Below are 10,735 nucleotides of genomic sequence, written 5' to 3'. Positions count from 1 at the left end.
GTGACTCTGATTATCAGCATTAGACTCCAGGGGAGAAACATCTTCATACTCAGAATCCTCATCATAGGTGACCATACCCACATTAGCAGCCTTTGAAAAAGAGGCAGTTTCAACTCTTTCTTTACCCTTCTTTGCCAGATATGCTTTGTACTTGTAGCATCTTTCTTGGATGTGACCCTTTATCTTGCAGAAAGTACAAGTCATCAGTCTGTGGCACTCCTTAATCGTGTGACCATTCTTCTTACAATGAGCACAACTCTTGAACTCAACCTCAGAATCATCTTCTTTAGGACGTTTCCAAGTATTACCAGAATCAGAAGCAGTCTTGCTGTAACTCCTTTTCTTTGAAGCATAAGCTGCAGTTTCCACAACAGTTTCAGTAGCATGATCATTGAGATGCTTCTGTCTTTCAATCTTTTGTAACATACCCAGAGCCTTATTGATTGGGGGCAATGGATCTAAAGACAATAAGTTGGTATGTGCATGTTCATAACCTGAGTTCAGTCCCATTAACAACTGCAGTAGCTTAGCCTGTGTTTCCCTCTCAACCAATCTCTTAAACAATTGACAGGAACACTGATTCATGGCTCCACAGGTGCAAGATGGAATAGGGTCCATGTGATCCAAACTTTCCCAAACATTCTTGAGCTTCCCATAGTATTCAACCAAAGACATATTCTCCTGAGAAATTTTCCCAAGATCCTTCTTTAACTCATAGACTTCAAGAATGTTGAGTTGACCATATCGCTCAACAATGTCAATCCATAAAGCTCTGGATGATGCAGCAAACTGCAAATTATCACGTAAGAGTGGCACCATGGAATTGAGAATCCATCTCTTAACCAGAACATCGCATCTAATCAACTGATTGTACTTGCGATCAGAGGAAGCAGGACAAGCACATTCACCAGAGAGAAATCCACTCTTGTTCTTGGATAGCAGAGCAGCAACAACCTCTTGTTGCCATTGAAGAAAACTGGTGCCATCGAACAAGAAGGAGGACAAGGCTAAGCTTGGTTGATCAGTTTGGGAAAGGAACAACAGATCATCGAAGGGAGAGTATAGAGATGTGTTTTCTTGATTTTCAGGCATTTTGTGAAAGAAAGAAATGAAGAATCAGAGAGTAAAAGCATGATTTTAATGGCGGAAGTGTAAGATCGAAATAAACCTAAGCGATTGAGACCATATTAAACTAACACATTGTTGATGAATTAGAGAGAAGATTATTGAGAGAGAGAGAGATTGATATTGTGAATGAATTATATTTCATGAACTTGTATTGAATTGTTTGTACATGATGTATATATATAGTAGTTACATGAGATTGAGTATAACAACTTTGTAACTACTTCTAACAAACTTCCTTAATTTGTGGTAGTTACAGTTAGTTACATATACTAACTATCCCTGCCTATAATGTGGGACGTGAATTTGATTCCTAACAACTCAGACTCATTGAAGCAGACTTTAGTAATTGGATGAGCATACATCACACTTATATGTGAGTGGGGCAGACCCATAAAAAAATTTAGAATAGTGAATTTTTCTCACGTTGTTTTAAACTTATGTTAAGGTCTCATATTTAAGAATTTTTTTGGTACCAAAAATAGATAACCTTAACCATTTATTGGAGGATTGGGGTAGCAACTGATGGAGCAAGGATTTGAACTTAGCGGGAGTAAACTAGTAATAGTAGAAGGTAAATTTGAAAAAAGTCCAAAAATTTTAACTAATAATTCCAAAAATTATCCTTTAGCGGTGTCATTTCCCTGTTAACCCTCTCCTAAATCCGTCGCTGATATAAAGAGTATAAGGACACAATTTTACATAAACCTAGCAAAATTGACCCGGCTTGAATGTCCCGACGCGAATAACTCGACTCGTATCTGACCCGACACCCTAACTCAAGACCAGAGCTTGACCCGACCCCGAATTGACCCGACTCAGTACAACCCGCCCATGTTTATTGTTTCACACCGATTATTATCCATAACTAGTTTAATAATAATTGGCCCCAAATTACCCGAATCCGAACTGACCGGCTCAGCCTAAAATTGGCCCAATCTGAACTTAACCCTATTGACCCGTCAGAAGTCTAAATTGCACAAGACGAGATGTGAGTATGTGACCATCTATCTAATCTATAAAAGCAAGTTACTTACCAAAACATGCTACTAACATGCATTGCTCGTAACTTTAAATTATCAAGAATAGAATTATTACAATTTACAAATCGAGTAAACTAACAATAAGCCAATAAGCCAATATTTAGCTTTTCAGTTTGCATGACCTTTGTACTAATTGGTCATTTCTATGGAAGTAGTGGGAAATTGGGAATCTAGACTACTTCATATTTGATATACTAATTGAAGGAAAACTAATTCAACTCCATAAAAGAAGTAAGGAAGTTCCCTGAATCAATTTAGCATTGATTCTTTATGAAGACCCTTATCATGTTCGTCAATGCTTGAGGAATTTGCAAAAGTGTCATTATGACGGAAAAATTAATTTTTATATATAGTTGTTTTAGTCCCTAGTATAACGGTTCGAACAAAAAACCCTAATCCAATATACTCTTGATCTGTTGCCTACTGACCTCCTCTTTCCCCCACACTACCCCCTTTCTCCCCCTACCCTCTCCCCGAAGAGACGATTGATTAAAGATAAAAGACGAATAGTACTAGCAGGGGCGTCTTGTAACTAACAGAGGCCCGGGGCACCGTAAAAAAAATGAGGCCCCAAATATGAATATACAAGTGTGATGTTTATATTAAATTTCATCAATAAAGCTTATATATTAAATTTCATCAATAAAGCTTATAAATTCGGGATCCAAAACCAGAAGCCCAGTTCCTCCGCCCGTGGTTACACGGGGTCTTAGACACCCCTAAATAGTAGTAACTAGTAAGAGTAATATATCTAAACAAAATATTCAAATAATCATCAAGATAAACAACAATGTCAAACACATCGAACAACTGATGTGTTCGATAACAAGAATCGTCAAAATAAAGAATGTTTACTATCAAAGTAATAACTTGGAATTGGCAGGGGAATCGATAATAGTCAATTTCAATTAGTAGCTGTTAACGCGGTGGCAATTCGTCCTGATTTGGCCTTGGGTACCAGTGAGTGCCCCATACCGGGTGAGCTTGTTAACTGCCCCGGCAAATAGGGTGGCGAAGTCGCTGCTGGTTGCGAAATAATTAACAATAGCACGGGTACTTGGGTCTGATGCCAACCTTTGATCAATTTCAAGGATACCTTGTCCCATCTTTATCGCTTTGAAATACCCTGGGTCGAATCTCAACCCGCTTCCTGGAGTTTGGTCCGCGTAGACAAAGTTGTTTGAACCCCCACTTGGGCATGTCTTTTTTAGGAATGAGAGAGTCGTTGAGTTGATGCTCGGGTCGGGTAGTCCGGTCGATTTGAAGTTGTAGAGACGCGGTAGGAAGAACTTGCAATGTATGATTCCGACTGTGTGACCTCCAGCTACAAACAATGCCAAAATATATTTATATTTTCTCTGTTTTACAAGTACTTGTTCTGCATTCAATCATTGATATTGAAGATTACGTACCTAGGAGAAGCACGGTGTCAGCAGCGCTTAATCCTCTTACTGCCATTTTGTTGACGAAATCACTAACCGGGATTGTAGGTCCAGGATGGTTGGCACCGGTTGTAGCACTAGAGGTTGTAGCGTCTCTTCTTCCTGTTTCGACATTGTAATATGTTCCGCCAGCCTGTGCATACAAACATATGATGAATCCATATTTGTATAAACATTTTAAGGACTATATATGTAGTTTAGTATACGTACCAGGTAAACAGAATATCGAGTAGCAATAACCAAGATATCAGTACAAGAAACCAATTTAGGACAAATTTTCTCCAAAGCACTCTTGCAAGCATCAATGATGTTGTATCCTCTCACGCTTAAGTTATTGTCTTGACTTTTTTCAGGTCCGTCCAATAAAAGTGACGCATCACATCCCTTTTGAAGATGAACAAACAAGTCTTTGTTAGTAATCAGTTATATACAGTATATAACTAATAATAGTACATAAATACTTGGTCATTAAAAAGAAGGATAAATAAATACCCCATAGGCATCATGGAAGAGCATCCTAAGAAGAGCAGCAACAATGGTTTTATCGGTAGCATAAAAACCGCTCACAACCTTGTATATTTCGGATTCAACATCATAGGCACCACACTTATTCTTGTAAAATCCCACGCTCAACTGCGCATAAGATTGACTCACAAGGCTCATCAACAAAACAACAATGGCTAGAATTGCCATCGGAGACGAAGAACTCGATTTAACCTTAGCCATATTTTCTTAAACAGCAAACAAAAATGTTATAAATGGAAAATTACAAATTAATGTTGTTTTTGTGTTTTGTTTTTATGAGATTAATACAAAAGGAGGTCCATATTTATAGTAAAGCAAATAGGGCAAAATGCAGACTTAGCATAAATATGGTTTACATGAATGCACGATTTCTGAATTATAACAAAGTCGTGCGTTTGATATTGAAGCATACAATTCAATGCATAGAGAATATATGATGAACATGGTCAAAATAATTCAAGTTGTTTTGCCGAACCGTATGACCCGTAGTAGTGACGAAGGAAGGTGTATTTGATCCTCCTGTTTTGTTACTTGTCATTGTTATCATATATATGGTCGTGCAGTATATATATACTAGTATCTTTGACATTCTACCTAATTGCTAGTATCTTCTTTTTTAATTACAAAAATATACTCTTTTTTTTACGTTTTTAATTAAAGCGATTTAGACTTTATCCTCTGTATTTATTAACTAATTTTTTCTTTGGAAAAATAATTTAGGTCGACAACAAATTGTAAATATTTAATATTTAATACCATTTTATAAGTTTTCATAATTTTACGGTTAAGGTTTTGTAAATCTATAAAACTATATTAAAAGGCTCCCTAAAATGTCAACTAAACGCCACGTGTAAAATCCACGTCAGCTTGGAAAAAGCCACGTAAATGCCACTACACAAGGTGACACTCTTATGATACCACGTATACTACATCATTATATTTAGTTTAATGGCTCATAATTATCCGACGCTTAAATCGTCTTCCTCATGTAAACCGTAGAGTCACACCATTTTCTAACCACTTAATGCTATTAATTATTTCATAGTTAACCACTTAACATGCCTTATCAATTCCCTCTTTAAACTAGACTTTGCATGTAACGGTTGTTCTTGGCCTTTTAAATCTCTCTTTAATCATCCATTTCTCACCCATTTCACAAGTAAGGCTCTACTACCTCTCATCCTATTTTCAGATTTAATTATTCAATTTAATTTATTGTACAGATTAACGATATTTGAGAAGTTATATTCTTGCATCAGTATTGTAAGCTTGACTTTATGGTTTTCCATTTGTTTTTTTTTTTTTGGTTTTTTTTTTGCTGAATTGATGATAAATCGTAATCTGAGAAGACGTTAGAGATGTTGAATGAAAGTGAAGCAACACAAAATCTGTATATTACTTTCTTGTATTTACGTACTCTATTGGTATTTCTAATATTCAGGTGATAGATTTGTTGATTCTTGATTTAGTTTGATTTTGTGATTCTAGATTGCAAAATATTTACAACAGTTTTTTTTTGCATGTGCGTCTAGGAGGAGTGGTAGGATGAAATTTGCCAAGAAGCTTATTTTTTTTTTTTTTCTTTTTGGCTCTAAAGGACCCAATAAACTTATTGGTATACTCTTTATTTTATATATTTAGTGTTGAAATTTCCGAGTGTCATATTTTAGTTAATCGAAATATTCTATTTGAAACCTTCTTGATATCATTTCCCAATTTGTATAACTTATTATACAGAGGACAATTACAAGACTCAATGCCTAATACTCTGTATCTTATTGAAATTTATCATATTTCACCTTCATATAATATTGTGGACTGAGTGAAGCATTATATGTTCCATTATACATAGTAACATATAAGTCCTACTATAATTTATACACAAGTGTATACCATATAGTGTACTTTTGAAAGATAAAACCAACCTTTCTTCTTGCATACCACTAAGGATTGTATATATTACCTAATTAGAGAAATGGAGGATTCAATAGTAGAGAAGGGTATATATGCAATTTATCTAATACGATATACTCAGTACAACCATACAATGCTTAACATTTATTTGGATTTTAGAATAATATACACGTGCAAACCTTAGCTTACCTAGCCAGTTGTTTGGATACCATGGTATGAGGAAATGAGTACGAAAAGTTAAGGTAAGGGATGAGTTAATGTTGCAAGAGGGAGTGGGAGAATTTGCTCATATAATTTCCCAAGATTAATCAGGTAAACAACAAACTAAGTACATGAAAATAACGATAACCTATTGATTTGAAAGATCAACGAGAAACTAATGATTTGGAAGATCAGCTAGACGAATTGCTTTGAATTATGCGGGAAGTGTATATCTATATCTCTCTAAATTAGCGAGATACGAGTCATTGGAGAATTAACTCCGCATTTCTTTAGGCATCCATATTTCTCCTATGTAGTCTGAAATAGACGGTGGTCTCCAATTCCATTACTTTTTTCTTGAAAAAAATTTGTATCAAAATATTGCTTAATATTTGTAGTACTTATGATTAAATATAACATCTAGAGATTATTTTTTTGGTTAAATAACATTTTTAAGTATGTTTTTTATCATTATAAAATATCAGCTATCCAAAAACATAAATAACAAACGTATCAAAATAAACACTTACGATTAGGTTATTTTTAAAATGGAAAATTTACAAACACGATTCTTGAGTATTGGTCTTCACTAAAATACATTTTCTCACATGACGTAAATAATATCACCACTAAAAATGTATAATCCCGTGAATTTCACGGGTAACAAAACTAGTTAAACATTCAAAAGTCAAACACGAATAGTTTTCTGAAAAAGATATGCAAAGAGTATTACATAGGCCATTGGGGAATTAAAGGAAGTTCCCTAACACAAAATGAGTGTTAAGATGGATTAGATAGTTATTTTCAATACTCAATTCCGACTCTACTTTTCTTATTTATATAATCTAAAGTAGGAGCTTGTTCCGCGGAAGCATTGATATCTCCTCTTGTTGGGCCCCTGCTATATCGGTGTTCACGGTTTATAATAGTACAACTAGTTTTGTGACCCGTGAAATTCACGGGTCCGGTTTAAGGATCGTTCATGCATTTTCCCCTTTAGTTTTTTTGATGATTTTTCCATTTTTTCATTCGTGGTCTATCTCTCTAATTATTTTAGCCATTCATATTTTAGGTATGTTTTACTGAGCAATAAAATGAGTCGTTTTTGTGAATCGATAACAAAAATAAAGTTGCTACATGAGACCCTCCACGATATCCCTTACTAATATACTCATATTTTATGAAAGTAAAATATTGGACTTTCAAAGAGAATGATGAATTTGAATTTATGCCAAATTAATGAAAGAATAATTAAAAGTTAGAAAAGATGGAAAGACACACAAAGCATTTGTGTAGGGTTCTAATTATTGCAATATTATGATAGGGAAATTAAAAGGATGGGGTGTGGTTTATTCAATAGGAGATAACCTATTGTGAAAGTGTAAGAGTTAAGCTCTAACTTTTCATTGATTTGTTGGCGTAAATTTTTTTTACTACTTTTTGTAGTAGCTTGATATTCAGTTATTTACGATTTTACGTCATTCTTTAGTATTGTTTTTTTTATTGCAACCTATTATTTTGTTATTCTCATTCTCATTACTTTTGTAACCAAATGATATCATTTTTGTTCAACGTCAAATTTGATATTTTTGTTAGTCAACTTTATTAAATGATGATACTCCGTATTAATTAAAATAATAAGAAGTAGTATTAAACATAGTTTATATACCTCTTTTTTTTTAGTTTGGAAGTAATGATGATATTTAAGACTTCAAATATTCTTCACTCATTTTCTCTTAACTATTGTAACATTTAATCAACTAAAAATAATTTAAATAAGGTGGGTAAATAGATAAAGCATCCATTCTCACATTGAAATTTAAAAGTAGAAAAGATATTCTACTCATTAGTATTATGTTGTTTTGGGATAAAATGTAAGTAATTATACTAAGAGAATTAATATAAATAGATTATCGCAAATCGATATATACAATGTACTTTTGCCATCTTATCATCAAAGCAACAATAAGACAACAAAATCAAATGTATCATATCTCATCTCATTAGTATTCAAATCATAAGGAAAATATAGATTTACCCATCTAACCAACTTAATTAAATATATAGAGAATACTATATTTACACTATCTTGCCTTAGTCATATGTGTAATTTGTTGTTAATATCAATCTTAATAAATTTATTACACATTAACAATGATAAATATATTAAAAACATCCGCAAAACAATCTATCACTATTGAAAAGAAATTAAAAAAACTAAAGTTACAATTTAGTCAAGTTATATTACTACGAAAACGCGGGTTACTGACGGGCAAAATCCATCAGTAACAGCCTTTTTCCGTCAGTAATTCGTTGAGGATTTCCTTCACCAAAGTTTGACCATCATTCGCTGGTGATTATATTCAATCGTCGACGATCTCAAATGTCTTTATATACATTCGACAATGCATAAAACAAACTATATAATATAAATGCTTGTCGAATTCTCCACTTTTCTTATACTTCTCTCTTATCTCTTCATTTCTTGTCCATTTGATTCCTACACACCACAAAGTAAAGATATGAGAATTGTTGAAAAATAAATCAAATAAAATAATCAGATGAAAATAAACAAACTTTTTCATTAATTTGTTTTTGCTAGGAATGTGCTAGAATTTTTATCAATTTATTTTCTTTTATAGGTGAAATGTTTTCATAACGGTAAAATATAAAAAGATTAGCATTAAATTATGATTATTAAGTGGAATAATGCATGATAAATGAAAGTGTTTAAATAAGATGAGTAATTAGTCTATTGATTACTACTTTACCTTTTCATTTTCTATTTTTATTTTTTTAAAAATAAAAAATAACTACTCAATCTAGGCTTTTTATCTTACTTTTCATTATTTTTTTTTTTTGCTAGGAATATGCTAGAATATTTATCAATTTATTTTCTTTTATAGGTGATTTTTTCATAACGGTTGAATATAAAAAAATTAGCACTAAATGTAACACCCCCATATTCAGAGGAGCCTTAACCAGGCCTTCCTTAGCATATAAGGGTGTTACCATCTCGGTTGCCCGAGGATAGTAATAATCAAACGTCGATAAATGAACTATTATATTGTATTACAAGCGGTTTAAACAACAAACGATATAAAAGGTACAACTCAAAGGCTACTCGCTACTACTATCAAATCTCGTGAAGACTCATCCCTGCCCGGACTCCAGCTATCAACAACATCAACACCTGCTAAGACCGACTGCTCACCATAAGGGATCACGGCAGACACATAACAAACAAACAACCACACAAGGTCAGTACTGAGATAAGATAAGACAATGGCAACTACAATTATCAATACAAACAATGCTATCAGTCCCAAACGCAATCGCAATAATCCAACCAACTCTGTCACTGGCTGTCCACTGGACCAACCCTGCCAGTGGGGGACCGCAGCCGTACCCACCAAATCCCCGCTCATCGTATCGAGCGACAACCCTGTCCATTAATGTGCACATCCCCTCCCGTGGCGGGTTCCACGGAGGGCGAAACTAGGGCGTGAAGCCACTCCCGCAAGTGACCCCACTCAGCCGAGGCCACGCCTCGAGAACCACAGACAGCAACCGCAATCTCATTCACAACCGTCACAATACAATTACTATATCAAACAATCACAAAACTATCACAACGACCGACACACTAGACCATCTACAGAAACTGAGTAGGCGAACCTACCTTTAAGCAACTGCAACCAATCCATGCCAACATATGACATATCCAGCAACCAAGCAAAGCCTATAAGCACGACACAATCATCTATTACTACCAAGCAAACCCTAATTGTAAAGGACAAGGACACGGATGATGATTATGACATACCTATAGGGAGAAACTCAGCAAAAGACCGCTACCCGACACAAGTGACGCTCTCCTAAGGCACAAGGACCTTCAAAAGGCTTCCATGGAGGTTTTGAGGTGAAGGGAAGGGAAAGAGGCGACTGAAGGATAGGAGGAAAGTGGCGAAAGTGATTTGCGGATTTAACAAAATGCGATATAAAACCCTCGCTGAAAACTCGGTACTCGATCGAGTACCCAACATACTCGATCGAGTGGCCCCCTACTCGATCGAGTAACTTAGCTACTCGATCGAGTAGCCTCTACTCTATCGAGTACCACTCTTAACACGCAACCCAAGATGGTTTTGGCACACTGTTCAAAAACTACTCCCGCTCCCACGGTCAGCCAACGCTGGTCAAAGGGTCCCTAAAAGGGCGGGTATTACAGTCTTCCCCCCTTAAAAAGAACTTCGTCCCCGAAGTTCAACTCACCTATCCCCCGCTCGAGACACGGAAACAACATGGCCTCACCAACCTTCCCGCTCAAATCATTATTCCTTGGAAATACCATCCCCCCCCCCATGTCATTATCATCACCGTCTATAATCTATACCTACTGACTCTTACCAGTATCATGCAAGCATTACCACCGCTGATTGTCACTCTACGTGTACGCATCAATTCTTACTAATGATTATGTAT

At 35.1% G+C, this 10,735-nt stretch overlaps 1 protein-coding gene across 1 annotated transcript; it reads right to left on the bottom strand.

Moving 5' to 3' along the window:
* Positions 1-2,780: 2,780 nt before the first annotated feature.
* LOC141590869 (peroxidase 57-like) lies at positions 2,781-4,669 on the bottom strand. The gene is made up of 4 exons (XM_074411394.1): positions 4,103-4,669; positions 3,821-3,994; positions 3,581-3,743; positions 2,781-3,492 (listed from the first exon to the last, which is right to left on the bottom strand). The coding sequence occupies exons 1-4, from the start codon at positions 4,334-4,336 to the stop codon at positions 3,077-3,079; spliced, it is 987 nt and encodes a 328-aa protein (XP_074267495.1). The 5' UTR covers positions 4,337-4,669; the 3' UTR covers positions 2,781-3,076.
* Between the last annotated feature and the right edge of the window lie 6,066 nt (positions 4,670-10,735).

Source organism: Silene latifolia, chromosome 7 (assembly GCF_048544455.1).
Source record: "Silene latifolia isolate original U9 population chromosome 7, ASM4854445v1, whole genome shotgun sequence".
Lineage (NCBI taxonomy): Eukaryota > Viridiplantae > Streptophyta > Magnoliopsida > Caryophyllales > Caryophyllaceae > Silene > Silene latifolia.
Note: the sequence above shows the minus strand (reverse complement) of the source record. Positions and strands in the feature narration are given on the sequence as shown.